The 19693-nt window shown below is 45.0% G+C and overlaps 1 protein-coding gene across 1 annotated transcript; it reads left to right on the top strand.

Annotated features, from left to right (window-relative positions):
- Positions 1 to 9697: 9697 nt before the first annotated feature.
- Positions 9698 to 18947, top strand: LOC142559613 (uncharacterized). The gene is made up of 2 exons (XM_075671215.1): positions 9698 to 9784; positions 18384 to 18947. Exons 1-2 carry the CDS (start codon positions 9698 to 9700, stop codon positions 18924 to 18926), a joined length of 630 nt encoding a protein of 209 aa, XP_075527330.1. The 3' UTR covers positions 18927 to 18947.
- The last annotated feature ends 746 nt before the right edge of the window (positions 18948 to 19693 follow it).

Below are 19693 nucleotides of genomic sequence, written 5' to 3'. Positions count from 1 at the left end.
CCTGCCATGATTAACGCATCTATTCCCTGTTCTGTGTTTCTTTGCCAGTTGTCCTTTCTGTTCCGAAGCCTTCACTAGCAGTCTTATGTGTGTCGGGATGCTGTGTTTTATTGGAATAAACCAGCGCCCTTTGCAAGGAAGTTTTGTAGAATTCAAGAAATGTCCACAGATGCCTATATTGCAATATAAGAGCTGTGAGAAAAAAATTAAAGTTCTAGCTAGCAGCAAGGACTTCGCATAATGCCAAAAAGAAGCAAATATATTCTTGTTCTTTTTAATCCCAAAACTATTAAAGCAAAAACGCACCAGATCCACGAAATCATTAGCGTGTAACTTCACCGAAGTACGCATTTCGCATTGAATTGGATTCTGTGGTTTTACGTTCCAAAACAACAATTTCATTAGGAGACACGCCGTAGTGGGGGACTCCAGAATAATTTTGACCGCCAGGGTATCTTTAACGTTCCCCCAATGCACGGGACACGGGTGGTTTTGCAATTCGCCCGCATCGAAATGCGTCCGCCGGGTCTGGGATTTCACGCCGCGACTTCGTGCTTAGCAGCGCAACACCACAGCCGCTAAGCCACCGCGGCGTTTGACTACGCATTTCTAAGCCCTGCAACAATACGAGCGACAAAACGCCATAGTTCCCTCCCTCTTACTCACACACTTAATGGCAGCATGCCTCTACGGTGTCCCACAAAATGAAAAAAAAAAATCATATCCAACACGCTTGTTGCAATCTTCGTGAAGCGACGCCTTAGTAAAACTGTTAAGAAATGGTTTACAACAAACGGCGCTGAGTAGCATTTTGAATACTTCCATCCTATGCACCGTGTAATTTAATTAGTGTTTATGTTTGTCCACCGCAAACGTGAAAACTTTTGTCATGCAATTTTTTATGTTTATGCAACAGCCCTCTCAAGCTACGCCGAAATGCAAACTCCAAATACGGAGGATGTGCAGTGTGAGACGTATACACCAAGCGAAGTTTCAAGGACGAAGGCGCTGTATGATGCTTGTTGAGGGAAGAATGGTGATGACATGAGGACTCACAGACAAATACGACGCATTCAAGCAACATCTTGTGATTCTGTACATCTTGTATCCCAATGGTAGATACCCATCCTGGAGGATTGACCAAGAACGAGCCCATACCTCACTAGTACTTACTGAATGACTAGAACAAAAAAAAAGATTTAATGAAGAAATCCGTAAAATATAGTTCACAATTCTATTAAGAAATCGGCGTACTATGGTAAACTCTGTGAGCCGACATTACGTTGAGAGCCCACAGCACGTGCATTTTTCATAGACTTCTTATAGTATACCAATTTATCTTCTTATACACTTGTCCTTTGGTCGTATAAAGTAATGTGTACAGGGTAGTCCAGCTATTATGCGTAATGCTTTTTTTTTTTAAAGATGGCCCATTCTACACGAAGATAACCAAGTGCATATTCTTCACAGTCAAGTAGAGTAGCCGCCAGTAATTTTTCGTCGATGCCGTTCAATTTATTATTTAATTGCAATTGGCTATCTTTTTTTTTAATTACTGGTCTGAATGCCGTACTGTCAATGGAGACCATGTGGGAAATTGAAACAGACTTAAAGCTGGCATGTCTTCAGTCAGGTATTTTTTGCTCGTTTATTGTTTCCGACTGATAAAGAAAGCCAGGGTAAAAATGGATACCACGTGACTAACCCTCCACCCGCATAAAAAATTAGTGCCCTCAAACAACCTCCATAGCAGTTAAACGAGAAGAACCGAGGGGCCCGATTTTATTAGTCATATCATAAGAAGCCAACAAACACTGACACCAAGGACAACATAGGGGAAATTACTTGTGCTTAATAAATGGAATAAAGAAACGATAAATTAATTGAAATGGAAGTGGATGAAAAAACAACTTGCTGCAAGTAGGGAACGATCCCGCAACCTTCGCATGCGAAGGTTGTGGGATCGTTCCCCACCTGCGGCAAGTTTTTCAATCCACTTTCATTTTCATTTCCATTAATTTATCGTTTCTTTATTTCATTTGTTAAGCACAAGTAATTTCCCCTATGTTGCATGTGAAGGTTGTCGGATGGTTCCCCACCTGGGGCAAGTTGTTTTTTCATCCACTTTCATTTCCATTAATTTATCGTTTCTTTATTTCATTTATTAGGCACAAGTAATCTTCCCTATGTTGTCTTTGGTGTTAGTGTTTGTTGGCTTCTGATGATATGACTCAATAGCAGTTAGTGGCAGATCTGGCGCTTTATCTAGAGCGCCCCTCCCGTGACAGCGTGGTGCCTTGTTTATAAGGAAAGAGTTGTGAGAACTTGTCGTTGATGCGTCGTGGAAAGACAATGCTCACTAAGTAAATAAACAGATATTGGAATAGACTGATGTTACAGGGGCCGTGGCTTGCGCAGACGTCTTTATTATGGCTACACTTTACTGACGTATGTTAATACGTTTGACTGCTTGTGTACGGGTTATCTTTCTGTGACCCCTTTTCCCTCCCTTAGTTTAGGGTAGCAAACCAGATTTGCTGTTCTTGTTGGCTTATCTGCCTTCCTCATCTGTTCCAATATTCATGACGTCAAATTTACGTAACCACTGGCGCAAGCATCGAGCGGTGACCCACCGCGTTGTTTGAACCGCCCAATCAAATGCTCTCCTCGTGTATAGGTGGTCCCTTTTGTTTGCTTTCAAAGCAAATAGCATTGCCTACTTTGCAGGTCAATGTTTGAGGAGCACGCTCAAGTGGAGAGGGTTTCAGTGGGGTCTGGCTAGTGCAGTGAAAGTGAAAAACCGGATCAGAAGGGTGCTGCCGGCGTCTGAGACCCTTTGACTAGCTTGCGGTGGCTAGTTGAAAATAGCGACGGCGTGCAGCGGAAGGTTAAAAAGTCCTAAAATGAATTGTCAGCGAGGAAGAGTTGGCAGAGTGATGTCGTATACGTGCCCAAAGGGCTCGACAACGTTATACTGCCACGTAAAAATTTTCGTTATACGCAAACAAATCCGTTCTCCCCAGCAGCTCCAAGCAGCCAGTGCCAAAGCGATCGGTAGGCAGAAGTCTTCTATTCCTTTCGGTACGTGGCCAGTCTCCGGCTGTTCTGAAAAAAAGCTCAATTTTGTTCACCATAATAATGCGCATCTTTAATGCATAGACGCCACTTTGACGTGGTAAGGTTTCGCGGTTTTCTGATGAGGGGTGACAGAAAGGCGATGTGAGCTAAGCCCGAAAACTTTTCTCTAATAGCGGAAGGCTAATGGCAAAAAAAGGTTTTGAATGAGAAATAAACGGGTTTTTTTTCTTTTGTTCGGTGTAATCATGAATAATCAGTGTGCACACTTCATATAAAATGGGAAGTTTTCGCGGCTTTCGTGACGTCGCCTGACAGACAGGCGAAGCGGGGATAGCCCGAAAACATTTTTGACCAATTGTGGAGCGTTCATTGTATGCATAGAGTAAAAACGATTTGGAATAGCTTTGGTTCATGGAAACCATGTTTACGTTATAGCTCTCCTGTTGACTTGTGTCTAAATGCGTAAACTGCAGGACGTGTCGTATCGCTGCTTTCTCTTTGTATTGACTGTCTGGGCACGTCTGCGGAATGTGTTTTGCGGGAACTTTTTTTCATATCACCTCAAGTTATCGCCCGTTTAATCATTGAACAATTTGTTGCATAGCCCGCTTCTGCACACAGAATAGGCCTCAACTTTTGCAATTTCCAATCAAATACATAAATAAATCCACTCCTTCGCACTGAAAACCTTCTTCAGTGATGCATTACAGCGCAGTTCTCAGCAAAAGAAATGTGATACTTAGACCGCACGGCGGCCTGTCCTTCGTGCGCCACCGGTGAACGCTGGGTGGTAGTCCCGAATGCAGTCCATAACCATCTACCAGGAAGGCACTCACTCTCATTTGATAGAAAAATGCATCATATCGGTGTCCACAGCCCACCAGTGGCACAAAAAAATTTCCAGCAGCCACGCGATTCGAATATAGCGTTTAAATGGCTGAGCGCTGTACATGTATGGGAACTTTGTCATAAAAATAGAGAGAGAGAGAGAGTGCGTGCGTGCGTGCGTGTGTGTGCGTGCGTGTGCGTGTGCGTGTGTGTGTGTGTGTGTGTGTGTGTGTGTGTGTGTGTGTGTGTGTGTGTGTGTGTGTGTGTGTGTGTGTGTGTGTGAGCGAGCGAGCGAGCGAGCGAGCGAGCGAGCGAGAGAGAGTATACTGGCGAAACGATTTGACATTACCTTTCAGAAGCCGAACACGTCATATGGTGAAGAACTGTAGGATGAAGCTACTGAGAGGTGAAGTTACTTCCAGGTTATCTATTATACTAGCAATAGGAGCAGTGTGCTGGCGATGTATCGCGCTTCATCGGCATCTTTTTCCCTTATTGCCCCAGTGGTGACGCCAGCAATAGGAAAAATTTTCCCCGGGCGGTTTGTACACCTGGTGGCAACACAAACATGCAGTAGCTTTAAGCGGCCTGCCACCAGCTCGCTCTCCAATCCTGACTATTGCTCAGGCCTAGAAACTCGGAATTCCCGGGAATCTGCAGAGTCCTTCAAAACCAATATCTAGCTGTGGTATTTGAAAATGAATTTCCAACCACGCATTTCGGGCTGTCAAAGAATCATAAATATCATAAATCATAAAGATCAAGCAGTGACATCTCGCGAGCAGTCTCAATGGTTAAATTACGCGGAAGAATAAATTTAAAGTTTTCAGTTTATTTTGGACACCCCGGTCTTACTTCTGGACAAATTACATGCACATTTATCTTCCGATTGTTTCCACAAAATATTAACATGGTTGCAAAGTTTCAGTTAATTTTTTTCTTGTTTACAGCTTTCGGTCGTTTTCACAGATTATGCACCTAATTCCTCAAGCTTAACATTATTTAATATCAGGGAAATTTAGCACGGAGATACTTGAAGGCGTTAGAAATAAATTCCGGGTTTTAGGCGCCAGAACGCGATATCATAATGAGGTCACGGCGTAGTGGGATACTCCGAGTTAATTTTGACCATCCTGGGTTCCTGCAGCTAAAGCTAAGTAGACGTGTGCTATTGCATTTCGCCCCCATCGAAATGTAGTCGACGCTATACTTGGTGTGTAGACGACAATTAGCTCAGTTATTATTATTATTATTATTATTATTATTATTATTATTATTATTATTATTATTATTATTATTATTATTATTATTATTATTATTATTATTATTATTTTCCCTCTGCAGCAATTTTTCTGAGCATAAAAAACAAAGACTTCCACCATAATACAACAAGTGCATAGTTCAGACGTTAAAGTGTCCCTCACCAGCCTGCGTGGAACGTTTGGTTGTAACGCGCCCCCGAGGGAGCATTTGACTGCAATAATTATTTACGTGGTTCGGTAATAGCTGACCGTAGAGGCAAACGAAATGTTCGGCGGCCTACGCTTCTCGCCGCAGAAAATATCTCTTCCCTTGTCTCGACCAGCGCCCGCAAGAGGAATTCCTCCCTTGTCTTCTCCCATATATAGAACTTAAGGCCCACAGGGCGTTTGCGTAAAAATATGCGCCATACTTTCTTTTCCCCTCTCTTTCATTTGTCTTGCTACGCGGCCCATTTCGAGAAGCGGTTTCCCGCGCTTCGCGTTTCACGGGAATCGCCGTGTTGCTAGCGCTGCTGCCCCGGCTATTTGCGCGCTGCAGGCGATGTATTCGCGTGGCGTCTCTGGAGGGGCGAGTGGCTACTCGGAGAAAGGCGGGCCCGCGGCCTTTCGTACGAATTATCAGCTGTTTTCGCGGCGCAATACATTGCATACACGATCGTCAACGCGTGATTTGTACATTGAGAATGTCTGTTTGAAATGCGCAATCCTGGTGAGAGGCCTTCAAAATATTTTTTTATTGTTATTCAGATAAAATTTAACTGCTGTGCCTAGTTGCAGTCAGCGATCTTTGCGGAGTAATGCGGACGATTAATGTAACGCTACTCGGCTTATTGTTATGGCAATAAGCATTAAAATTAGAGAAATTAGAGTCATGCTTGGCTGCTCCGTCACCACCCGCCGCACTGTTGCCTTTATTATTCTAAAGGTCTCGTGATGACTCAGCGGTGACGACGATCCTCGTGCGCGAAAGATCGGTGAAGTGAAATTGAGTCAAGGCACGGCCTTCACGAGCTCGTCGGCTGGCGAGCAGATTTACACTTAATTTTGCGTTTGATTTTGCCTTACAAAATAGTTATATTGCGATCACTTTTCAGGTTTTTCCGGAAACCCCTGTTACGAGCGGAAAGTGGAACGTTTGAACATTGGCAATTCATTAGAATATTCTAAGCGATCCAACGTAGTTTCCTCACAAATAATTTTTTTTCTCTGTACTAAAAGAAATCGAAAGTTCGACAGTTTCCTTAGCTGTCATGCAATTTTATTTAAGAGAATTTATGCGTCCCCCCCCCCATCGAACACATAGCTCTAAGTGCGTAATAGCTACTTGATTGGCATATTTACTGTTACTTGCCTCTAGGACTTAGTTATTGGCGAAAAAAGGTGCTTTCTCATAAAAAATGCGTTTTTCTTTGTTCGTGCCTTATTTTGACAATGAAGATCATATTTGCCGCTGCTGTATGCGAGCCAACAGAAAAGCTCGAACATGTTTTCATAATGTGTCATTCCCGTCAGCCCCAAGTGGACATGGGAAGCATGGAGATGCAAGAGGTATTGAAATCTAAAATATGCCCCGGGGAGTTTAATAGGAAAGAAATAAGGTAGGCAAGAGTATAGACCTGAGGATTGGTGAAGAAAGGTGAAAGAAAATATCAGAGCATGAATGAAATTCACCGAAGTTTTCATTTACGGTGAAGTGACACATGTGACTACCACTATACAAAGTGGCACCTCTAAATATTGATTTCCTAATTAATCGAACACCAAAGGATTGAACGATAAAACTTATTTTATACTCTAAAGCGTTCTAGTAGCGCAAGCGAAAAACACGCACACAAGAACAGACAAATTCGCATATGCAATCAATGCATTTTTTTTGTCCGTGTTACTTCTTGAACTGCCACAACACTTTGCGATGTCATACGAAGAAGTCCACATTGCGACGCCCTTGTAACCGTCGTCCACTTTAGTTTATCCATTTGCAGGAACCGCACCAAGTCAACCTCGTAGGATATTGAATGGCTAAGATATGCAAGTTCAAAAGATGATAAATTCTACAAGCCCTGCAAAGTTTCACCTCACCATCACCACCACCACCATCCTCATCGTCACCAACAACAATAGCGGCCTATTTTTATGTCCACTGCAATTATACGATCTGCAATTAACCCTGTCTGGAGTTAGCTGATTCAAACTTGCACCTGCAACTTTCCTCATTTGATCACCGCAGCTAATTTTCTGCCGTCCTCGACTGCGCTTCCCATCTCTTGGCGCCCATTATGTAACCCTAATGGTCCACCGATTATCTGCCCTATGCATTACACGCGCTGCCCAGCTCAATTTTTTGCTTTTGATGTCAGCCAGAATGTCGGCTACCCCGTTTCCTTTCTGATCCACGCCGCTCTCTTTCTGTCTCTTGATGTTACGCTTAACATTCTTCGTTCCATCACTCCTTGCGCGGTCCTTAACTTGTTCACAAGCCTCTTTGTTAGCCTCCAAGTTTGTTTCTGGCCCGGCACCGGTACAATGCAATGATTGTACACTGTTACTTTCATCGACAGAGGTGAACTCCCAGTCAGGATTAGGTAACGTCTGCTGTATGCACTCCTACCCATTTTTATTCTTCTGTAATTTCCTTCTCATGGTCTGGGTTCCCTGCGAGTAAATGATATAGATAAACGTACTCCTGTACAGACTCTAAAGGCCAACTGGCGATCATGAATTCTTGTTTCCTTGCAAGGCTATTGAACATCACCTCCGTCTTCTACATCTTCAACCCCACTCTTCCACTTTCTCGGTTAAGGTGCTCAATCATTTGTTAAAGTCCTCAATCAAGTTTCACATAATTTAGGCAAACTTGTCACTAATAGAAACTTACGACTTAATTTGTTATTAACCGCGTGTCAAACGCCCTCATTCCGACATAATATAAGTTGTAGTCTTGTACAATGTTAACGTCAACGTAATTGTAATACTCTACAGAACGCAATAAAATTTCAAAAAATGCTTGCATGTTTTTGCGTAGGGGAACAGGGAAATTCATACGTATTGCACTTACCGGTATTCCATTTACTGCGGTAGTCTTGCATGCTTTTTAAGTCGCCTTAAAGAAATAAAGAGCTGCGTCTTCCTTTTTTTTTTTGCTAGTTACCTGCAAGAGCTGGAGTAGTGGCATGGAAACAAAAATTAGCAAAATTAACATTTAATTGTAGCAATCACAGCCTGGAGGTCAAACGCAACAGTCTATTACTGCAATCAGCACGTTAAAATGGTTTTCCCGGCGTGAAGTACTTTTACTACACTATCGCGCCTTCCTGTGTGTTTCTTCCTTTTTTTTTCCTTGTTAGACTACTCCTAAATCGAGATTGCAGCAAAGACCAAAAACTAAGAACCAATGCGAACCCACCGGGCACTTTCAGTCATGTAGCCCACTTATTCCACAAGGCCACACAATAAAATGAACGAAGAATGCCGGAAGCATTGCTGTTTGAGGCTAATTCATTTTTTGCGTGTGTCCCGAGCAGTGTTGGCGTGGTTTGAATGCTGAGCAGAAAAACAAAACCTGTGCTCCTGTAGTAACAATCACGGCACGCCTGAGGCACGCTGTGATTCTGGCGATTTTTCTCGTTTTCGTTTCTTTATTCTTGCGTCTCCTCCCGTGACATTTAGCTCACAACGTCTCACGAAATAATTCCACGCAATGATTCGTGTTACTTGCGTTTCGCGCCTGACATACCATTACTATATTATTTCCTTCGGAAAGACAGACGGCAGGAAAGGCCGGGCTACGCTCAATAACAAAGCGCGGACGCATAACTTTGGAGACGAGTGAACACACACACACGCACGCACACACGCATGCACGCAAGCAAAAATATCGACAGACTTCATCGATTGCTTGGGCTCTGAGTTCACTCACTGCGACAGCAGAAGGTTTTCACAAGGGCTTACCCTTGCACAAGGATAACATATCTTCATGTTATCAAGCACAATTTCTTCTTTGCAATGTGCACAGCACAGTGTCGTCTTCGTCTGCTGGCTTCTCCGAATAGATGCACCAATCGATGCCCTCTCAAAGCCCGCACGGCGCGCAAAACCCCGCAAGAATTATCGAGCACGGAAACTGTCAGGTATACCTCAATGGTTGTCCAGTCTTTAAGGGTTCTTTCCGCGGCACTGGAGTTCTCTCGCTGAAGCGACGCCCTGGACTGAGGGCATCGATGCAACTTTTTAATCGTATAAAAATTGGGATTTCTCTCTCTCTCTCCTTCTCTCCGTGACTTGCAGAAGTTACTGAGCCTGGGAAGGGGGGGGGGGGGTTAACCTTCTTAAAAGCCGGGGCCTTGCTATTTCTGTTCACAGTAAATGAGTTCAGGGAACCAAGGAATAAGTGAAGTTTGAAGCAGTTTCAAAGAGCGTACGTTTCTGTTTTGAAAAGAAAATCGCTTAGTAGAAATTAAACGGTACGTTTTTGTTTCGTAATGAAAATGTGAGTCAGAACTAGGGCACGGTACAGGCTCGGGCTTACCCGAATGACTGGGCTGGTGCAGCCCGGGCTCGGACCGGCTAAGAAAGGTGTGGAGCTGGGCTGGTCTCAGGCTCAGGAGCTTCGGGCTCAGGTCTGGCTCAGGGTTCAGTCGGACCTTTAGTAGACCCGGTTAGCACGTTTGCAACTTCTAGAAACAATCAATGTCCAATGCGTTCAGGCGAATAGATGATTGTCCCCTGAGCGAACAGGCGCTACTGGAATACCCTCCCCACCGATCGCCGTCCCAGAAGGCAGTGAATGCACTTTTGTGCTTTTTGAAAACGACTGGTTTGTGTGAGCGCCTTTAACTCCATGGTGCTACCCACGCACGTGCACACAATCATCGCTGTCCTCTCTCTTCTTTCTAGTCTCCGGTTGCCCTCCCGCGAGATCAAGACATCGAACACGACATAACAACATCAAAATGAAGCCGAATGAACCAATAATGCTCTTTTCCTCCACATGACGATATGGTCGCACATGAGCGTTGTTCTGGTGTGTCACCTGTTCATATGGAGCTACAAGAGCTTCTAGCGGCAGTGTATTACGGAATTTTGAATGCCAATAGAACAGTGTATTTAAGTTTACATTCCTAACAATTTTATTCGATTTCTTCGTTATATATTGCTGTACAGCTATTTGTCAAATGTACTACGGGTGTTCATGCATATGCCACCGCAATGTACGAGCATAATGAACAGAGGGTGTGACTTTTTCTTTCTATTTTTCTTTGTTCATTTGCCAGCAACAAATTCAGGGAAAAACATGGCACTGAACTGTGTTCCTAGAAAAGAATTTCTGTGTGACTGGTAACTGAGTATTGTACCATGCTTCGTTTAGGCTCAAGGGCGAACGGGCCAAACCGGGACAGGCCGTGCCCGATTCTTACGTGCCCGGAGTGGGTACGGGCCAAGTTTGAAACCGATGGGCCGGGTTTAGGCGGGTCAACGCATGACAATTTAGGTCTCTGGCTGGGCCCGGCCCAGAAAAAAAAAAGCTACCCGTGCTGTGCCCTATTCGAGTCGCTGTCTAAATATATTTAAATGTTTAAAGCGAGCGTGCTCTAAATAAGAAATTTCGCTCCATTAAAAAAGCTGATTTGTTGCGAGCTCGCCCTTAGCTACAAACGTCCAGTTGGCATTGGCGATCTAACTTAATTAAAAAGTTCATTAGTGAACGTTAGAGTTAATTGTGAAGAAGAACAACTTTATTGTAGAATAAAACGCTCAATGGGTGGAGCCCCTAGACAAGGGCCCCACTGGCTTCCGCGCGCCGTCTTGCTTGTCGGATGATGGCCCTTTGGACCTCTTCCTGTGAGCTGGACAGCGCCGCCTCCCATTGTGTATGATCCGTAATTGCTGTGTTTGTCTTTTGTGGATATGCCGTGCATGCCCATGAGATGTGGTCTAAGGTTGGCGTGGCTCCGCACCATGGGCATGTGTCCGTATATCTTTCCGGATGAATTTTATGGAGAATGTGCAGGTTGTTATGTGTATAGGTTTGCAGCTTTCTCCATATAACCTGTTCTTCCTTACTGAGATTCTTATCTGGGGGTGGTAGCTTCATTCTATTTCCTCTGTGATAGTTTAAAATTGCAGAGTAGTTCTGGTCAATCGGGATCGTGTCGTCAGAGGCGTCCTGTGAGCACCCGTGGGGTGTAGCATGCGCACGAGCTACTCTGTCAGCCTCTTCGTTAGCCCTGATTCCCTCGTGACCGGGTACCCATAAAAGGTGAAATCTGGCTCGGGTTTTATATCTTGTATAATCCTATAGGCTGCGGTGCATACTCGTTCCCTGAGGTAGCTTCTGCATGCCGCTTGAGAGTCTGATAGGATGGTTATTTGTTGTTGGTTTGGTTCCGTAGCTTTGATAGCAAGGGCTGTTGCGATTTCTTCTGCTTCCACGATAGTGGTGTTGTGAGTGGAGACGCTAATGATTTCTCTGCCCATGTAGTCAGTGACAGCAGCTACCGCTCTTTTCTGCCGGCCTGGGTATCTTGCCGCGTCCACGAAGCGGGAGTTTGGTTTGTCGCCGTGCGTTTTTTCAATGTATGCAGCTCTGGCTTCTCTTCTGCCTGCATGTAGAGTTGGGTCCATATTTCTGGGTACTGGCGCCACTTTGATGCAGGTTCTGATTATTGTGGGGATTGGCTTAGTTTGGTTGTGTTTTTCAAGGAGCTCGTGATACCCGAGTCTACCAAGGAGTTTCCTACCCGTGGTCGTTCGTGCGAGTCTGTTTCTTTGAGTTATCAGTTGAGCTTCTGCCAGTTCCTCGAATGTATTATGAATCCCTAGAGACATGAGTTTTTCAATTGTGCTCGGTGATTCTACGAGGAGTTTCCTTCTGTACGCCCTTGTTGCAAATCTTGTCTTTCCGAAAGCGTTATCGTGCCTCGAATCCATATTTTTATTAATTAGAGACAGTCGTCGCGGAAACACAGAGTATATCTGACCTATAGGACGAAACCAACGAAATTGCATTTCGAGCCCTGTAGAACTTCTACGCCACTGCCACGTTCTTATTGCTATTAGCATTATAGGTCACTTCACTGACAATACGATCTTATGAATTTAAAACAATCTTTTTTTGAAATTACAAATGACATTAACAAGGATGACCTGGTGGGCTAGTTTGTTAACAGCGCACACGGACGGCGGCGGAGAGAAGAACAACAGGACACAGCACTAAACGACAACTGGCGCTTTACTGGAAGAAGCAACATATATGCACTAAACGACAACTGGCGCCTTATTGGAAGAAGCAACATATAGGCTGAAGCAGCCAATGGGAAGGCTAACAAAGCCAAACACCAAAAACATAAAAAGAAGAAATCGCGTAAGCACGCCTTCAGTGACGCTCTCAAAAAGGGAACCGACTATCTGGATGACGTTTCGTAAAGGGCAGAGGGCGATGTGATGAGAGTCCGATTTCTTCTTCTCATTTTTTTTTGTGTGTGTTTGGCTTTGGTAGCCTTCCAATTGGCTGCTTCAGCCTATATATGTGTTGCTTGTTCCAATAAAGTACCAGTTGTAGTTTAGCGCTGTTTCATGTTGTTCTTGCAGACCAGAAAACGACAAGGCGTTCCACTCTTTTATAGTTCTCAGAAGAAATTAATTAATATATGTGTTGAACTTGGCTAGTGAACTTTCAACATTATGTCATGTTTTCGCCTTAAGCTACTGCTTTGCTGAGGAGTGAAGTAGGCAGCAGTGTTAATGTGAAAATAGTGTTTAGAAAGTAAGAACAAGTATTTTAACCTAGCCACTCGTTGACGCTCCACGATAGTCGGTAATCGAAGTAACTTCAGCATTTCATTTACTGATTCCATGGATGAATATCTAGACAAGATTGACCGCACTGCCCTCACTTGCACACTCTCCAACTCGCTCACTAATCCAAATTGAAACGGATTCTATATGGCGCCGGCATACTCTACAGATAGCCTCACATAAGTTAGGAACGCGGTTAATTTCACACATTGAGAAGCCAGTTTTAGTCTTTGTTAGATGGGATTTTCAGCTAAGATATTGTGTCATTGTCATGCCTAGATACTCAGGTGAGTCGACTGAAGAAAGTTCTTTGGAGTTTATGATATAATTATGCACAACTATATGCTTTGTCTTGTTCGTAACGCGAAAAGCAACTGTTTTCTCTTCAGTTAGCTTCATTTTATAAGCTTCACACCAATCTTCAATGGCAAGAAGAGCATCAGTTAGCACTCTTTGATCTTTCTTATCTTTAATTTCCCGGCAAAGTAAACAATCATCTGTGAATAATTGCACAGTGGTGTCCTCACTAATACTGGAGGCTCCATCGCTAATGCATACTAGAAACAATACAGAGCCTTAAACAGATACCAGTGGTAACCCTAAACTCACGTTTAGAATGTTAGATTATGTACCGTTTATCTCTACGTTCTGCATCCTACTAGACAGATAGTTGCGGGCCATTTTACCCAAATTGTAATCAGTTCTTACCTGCATGCGCCATTCAGCTGATGAACATTGAATGGGCTACTTTGCCGAACGTAATAACTGTAATAAAGTCGGGCGACCTTTTCCCAATTTTTTATGTTTCGAAATTTATCTGTGCTGGGTTAAAAAAAAGACAGAGCTCCTGTCGCTCAGTTCACATACGCTTGTCGGCTCTTCTAAAAACTACCCGAAAGCTAAATCAAATGCAACTCAGACAAGAAAGACTGAAGAATTGCCAAGACTGGCCTGGGGATACGAATAGTTGATTTTATTTTAAATAAGCTGCTACGAATTTTAACTACCTTTACCACAGAATCTGTCACGAAATCGCAGCGATGTGCAGGGCAAGGGAACAAAAAAAAATCAATGGTGCAGATGCCCTCCTCCTCAATAGCAGGGAAAACAAAAACACGCCCGAGTGAGAAAACTTATCTCAAACGTTTAATTGGGGCCCGGATTTTGCTCGACTTGTTTGTTGACGTGAGGCCCGACAACCACTCTGAAGTTCCAAAAATGGAGTCCTCCAGAAGACAACTCGCTTCCTTGTGTATACCTGCAACCGTACCTTAAGAACATCGCTGAGTACGGGTGCTTTACAAAACGGACTGAAACAGGGAGATTCGATCAAGCACTTAAGATATTGTGGCTCCTGTCACTGGCTTTGTATGAACGCACCCCTCCTGCGCTCTCGAATTACGCGAGAGCGCGGTATATGTGCTCCGGTTTTTGTTCCTAGTCGACGGTCCACGAGCAACTAAAGGCTCTCCTTCTTTTCTTTATTTGTATACGCACGCCACGGTATTCATGTCGTCCGCGAGCAGGGAGGGTTGTTTTAGCCTAGTTCAATACACACCGGTCACAATCCGGGTCTTTCCCAGCGGGGCCCCCGTATACCGTCAAAATAGGGCGAGAGATGGATAGAGAAGTGGGCGGGTGGGGGGGTCGCAGAGGGGATCGCCTCCCCCCCTACCGTCCTGCAGCAGACCGCAAGCGGCAATAACGAAACAATTGGCACGATTGCTCCTGCGATCGCCCGGAGTCCCACTGGCGGGTATGTCGTTGGCAGGAAGCTCGCTTTGGTTTGCTTCTCGCGCAGATTCCAGGCCTCAGCGCGTGGTTCGCTTCTGAAAGCGCGAAGTGGTGCAGAGCGCGCGCGAGCGCGATGTAATAAGGCGTCCCTTGCCCGTAACGTGCGCGTGCATGATTTTTTACCGAGACTTCCGTCTTCCGAAGGCAAAGTAAAAAAAAAGGCGAAGACCGCAGGAACCCTCCGTCCCGGAGGCGTTGCACGTGAGCCTCCTTTCATCGTGTGGCTGAAGGCTGGGGTTGGGGGGAGGGGGGTAAACTGTGGGAGGAGTAGGGGGGGTGCGTGATCCCCCGGATACTGGGTCAACTTTCGCCCGCCATTTCTGCCTGTCTCTATAAAACTGCGGCGTCCAACTCCACTGTGCCACACGCCCCACCGGGTCTCTCCATTGCACCGAAGACACAAGGAATACCACCACCATGAACGTTCTCGTAAGTGCGGACTTGCGCGTTTCGACGTGCGGCTCTCGCTACGTATTGGAAGACGAGTATGCGGCAATAACGCATCTGTATGCGCACCATGCGGTCGTGTGCTTGATTCGGGAAAGAAGTTAAGCTCCGAACCTCGCCGCGAGTCACTGAGCTTAGACACCATGCACCGCACCAGGAGGTGATGTTGAATCGTAGAAGCCGCGAGATGTTAGTCAATTTCTCCGAGGAAAGCCCAAGAAGCTGTTTCATAACACCTCCGTGGACTTTCCTTGTCCGTGTTTCTCAGTGAACTCTGCCAATCACGAAACACCTTTGGCCATGAAGTTACTGCGCATATTGCATGCAAATTCAATTATCAGAGTGAATTGACTGTTCTCGAAGTATTGTGTTGATGGCACTACCCTTCGTGCTTCTCTTCGTGCACATTGAACCAACAGGAAAATATACGAAAATGTTGTACGTTGAGTACCTAGCTCGCACTTCACGTCAACCTACGTAGACAATTGCGAAACATATGACAGCGAAGTGCAATTCGATCACCACCTAACGTCCCATGTTATGTGTATGCCTTGGGAAACCTCTCCAGTAATCCGAGTAATTTTGCTCTCTCCCTCCCTGCACAAGGGTCATAGCATGCTCCTGTTACGGAAAGCTATCTTTACCTCTATGTGGGGACTTTCATCTCTTGCCCCGGCAAGCAACACCCCTCCTTTATGAAGTGCACGAATGTGCATAAGCCGACGCTTCAACAGCCAAGGGCAACAAGAGAACACTTAGTGGACATATGCGTTGCACAAAAATGGACAAGTTGTTTCAGTTTAAAACAGAGCCATTATTCACCATCAAAATTTTAAAAAATAACTTCCAAGCTTGTTCTTACTTAATGTATTTGAAACAACGGGGACGCCTTCATTCATATACATATACGTGCGTCCCAGCTAACGTTAGCCAAGCTGTTCAACGGAAAGAAGTATTAAAGAAACAGGGTGCAAAATACAATTATAAAACCTAATGTGTTCGATCGTCAGCGCTCTGACGACCAAACACCATAGGCCTTAAGATCATATATCCCGCCGTGTTATTTATATTGTTACTTCTTTCGTTGAACAGCTTGGCTAACGTTAACTGGGACACTATATGTAGGTATTAAGAAAGCAAGTCCGTTGCAACGAAGGGTGTGTAGGATATTATTATAAGTTAATTGGCTACTTTCGTGTTTTCACAGATATGCACAATCGCTAGTTGATGCAGTGCTTCACGCATGGAGAATTTATTTTATTTTCCAAGGTACCACCATATCTGTCACCTTATAACTGCTAAAACAGAACTTATAACCAGATGGCAATTTTTTCCAATTTGCCGCCTCTTCACCAACGGGCTACAACTGTCCCGAAGCAGAATTATTGTAAATTCCTGAACCAAGAGTGGGCCGAAGGGTCAGAGCACTTCGTTCACCCTTCTAGACCGTTCTAGCCCAAAGTTACTTTGACCTTCGTAATTTCCCCGAGATATGCGTCGCTACCATTAACCCCAGAGACAGAGAAAGAAAGGTAGGGAGGGTAACCAAGTTGTCGCCCGCTTGGCTAGCCTACTCGTGAGGAAGTGGAAAAGAAAAAATAAGAAGGAAAAAGAAGTCGCAGTGAATCAAACATTTGACGCATCACAGGCTACAACAGCAGCAACAACAACGACTCTGCAGATGGCAAGAAGGAATAGAACAAGGCAAAAGTAACCGTTCTGTTATACCAGCCCTGGAATGTCGTATGCACCATAGCAGGGTGATCGCGTGCAAGTGGCTGACGCGGCTTGCAAGCAAGTCAGTGTACCCCCTCGAGCAATTATAAAATGGAAAGTACAAGTTTCTTTGAAGGGACCGTAGCGGCTAAACACCTTTCGTCCCGCGTAAAACTATTGCATGAGAGCGCAGGTGCAAGGCGAAGGCTACTTGTTTTATATTAGCATGTCCAATTTGAATACAAGATTCGCGAGTAATCAGTGCTTAAAAACAAACTCATTCCCAGCAGATGGAGGCTTGCCTCCATCTGCTGAGAACGAGTTTGTTTTTAAGCGACGATTACTCGCGAATCTTCTATTCAAATCTGCTGCGAACGAGATCACAGCCTAAGTACCATTGCTTGTTTGATTCGCTTTCAGAGTTTAATTTTGGGCGAAACACGTGCAAAGTATCTGTAACAAGGAGGGTTCATTATGCGCTGTCGATCGCATTTTATTTGTCCTCTTAAGTGTTCCTTTCACACTGCTCCGTATCAAAGCGCCAACAAATCATCGTTCTCGCATTTGCAGCAGTAAGATCCATGACGGTGCTATGCCAACCTGCCTTGCAGGATAGATGAATGCGCTATTCATGCAATCAAAATACCGCAAGGACAACACCAAAACGCTCAAGGTTAACCAGGATTCATATTTTGAAGGGAAGTAATCAAATCTGGACGAGGGAATCGCGTTCTCCAGGTTGCGGGGGTGGGAGCGGAGCTCAGTCACTTTTCTTTTCCGCTGTATTGGGTCGAATACACAGTATGTGGCAGAAGAAAATGTTTTTCATATATTTAGTCAATGAAGACCTGAAACACCACGCTCAATTTTGCTGGAGCTCTCTTTAGAGAACATCCGCGTATTTGTGGTAATGAATGTTATTCTGCTATATATAGTTGACAAGCACCTTATTGTTCTTGACGAACCTCTACATCATGTTTTTTAACGAAGTATGTAATCTTGAATCGTTTTCGAAACGTTTAAGGATTCACGGATCAAAGCATTAAGAAGTTCCCTTCAAGCAGCCTTCCATAGATTACCTGGAAGGAATTCAAGATAGGTAATAAATTTCGTTAGCAGGCTTTGGGAGTGCTTACACAACATGAAAGTTCATGCTTTTCCTTTCGTAATTTCCATTGTGGTGCCCACGAAAGGTTCCCACGTAGTGAAATATACACAAAATTCAACTATTACTCTACTGATTTGTCGCAACCACACGGTGCAGCAAAATTTAATTTTTGCTGTCGCATAGTTCCAGGCGGAAATATAGGTGCGGGTAGACTCGGTAGAGCTTAGCAAGGAATTATGGGAGTGCTCAGACAATTTGCCTTTTACTTGTGGTGTCAGCGAGGTGTTGCGAGGTGCGAAAAAATTGCTGCACCAATACGCCGATAGCTACATAACATCAAATGTGCTGATGTGCAGGTCGTCCTCGCTACACTTGTCGCGTGTGCCTACGCTGGCGGATACGGTGGCTACGGAGGAGGCTATGGAGGTGGCTACGGTGGTGGCTACGGTGGTGGCTACGGTGGTGGCTACGGTGGTCACGGTTTCGGAGGAGGCCTCGCCTTCGTCGGCGGCGGTTACGGCGGTGGATACGGAGGTGGATATGGAGGTGGATACGGAGGCGGGCATGGCGGCGGCCACGCTGTTGCCGTTCCCGTCAAGACGGTCTCTTACGTGAAGAAACCTGTCGTCAGTGTTGGCTACGTGACCAAACCCGTGGTGAGCTACGTGAAACAGCCCGTAGCCACCGTTTCGCACACAGTCCAGCCTGTAGTGACTGTAAGCCACGCTGTCGTCAGCACTGGAGGCTACGGCGGCGGCTACGGAGGCTTCGGCGGAGGCTTAGGCGGCTACGGCGGTGGTTACGGAGGCTACGGCGGTGGCTATGGAGGCGGATACGGTGGAGGCTACGGTGGAGGCTACGGCGGCGGTTTTCTGGGAGGCAAAGGCTACCACGGTTGAAGCAAGCTAGAACAAGCCAACATTTTCTAACGGTAAACTGCTTCCTCGGCAAGACTCACAATGTCCGTTAGTGAAACGTTGAACACCAGAAATAATTTCAGCCACAACACGTGGTGCACAGAGTTCTTAACTTCCCTCATGATCATGATGACCAATGCAGAACCCATTGTAGATATAGACCACCTATTTAGTTAAGTGCAGGCTGTGCCAAGATACTTTGTTCCTTTGCTTTTTTCTTCCGGATGGGAGGGGAGGGGGGGAAGAGCGACTAAATGTGCATTAATTATCATCAGTTTCACTTGTCAGCAAGCCAGCTTATTCCACAACTGCCTTGTCTCTACGATAAAATAAGTTTTCTTTTTATGCTATGGACTCTGATATCAAAACTTCATTGAGACTCTGGTGCCTTTTTCGTTCCATGTATTCCTTTTTATGCAGGTCTGCTCCAAAAGTGTTTCTCCTTACAGCCTGACTAATAACGTATGCAGGCATTATGCATGATGCACCAGTCTATTCGCAGTGCTTTCAACACTAATTAGCCAAAAACAACGGGAGTCAAAATGTATATGTTCTACCGCCCCACTGCTGTGTTAAAAATTATGGGGTTTATCGGGCAAAAACCAGGATCTGATTATGATGCACGACGTAGTAGGGGACTCTGGAAATTTGGACAACCTGGAGTTCTTTAACGTGAACCTAAATCTAAGTACACGGGCGTTTTCGCATTTCGCCCACATCAAAATGCGGCCACCGTGGCCGGGTTTCCA

This window comes from Dermacentor variabilis, chromosome 1 (assembly GCF_050947875.1).
Source record: "Dermacentor variabilis isolate Ectoservices chromosome 1, ASM5094787v1, whole genome shotgun sequence".
Lineage (NCBI taxonomy): Eukaryota > Metazoa > Arthropoda > Arachnida > Ixodida > Ixodidae > Dermacentor > Dermacentor variabilis.
Note: the sequence above shows the minus strand (reverse complement) of the source record. Positions and strands in the feature narration are given on the sequence as shown.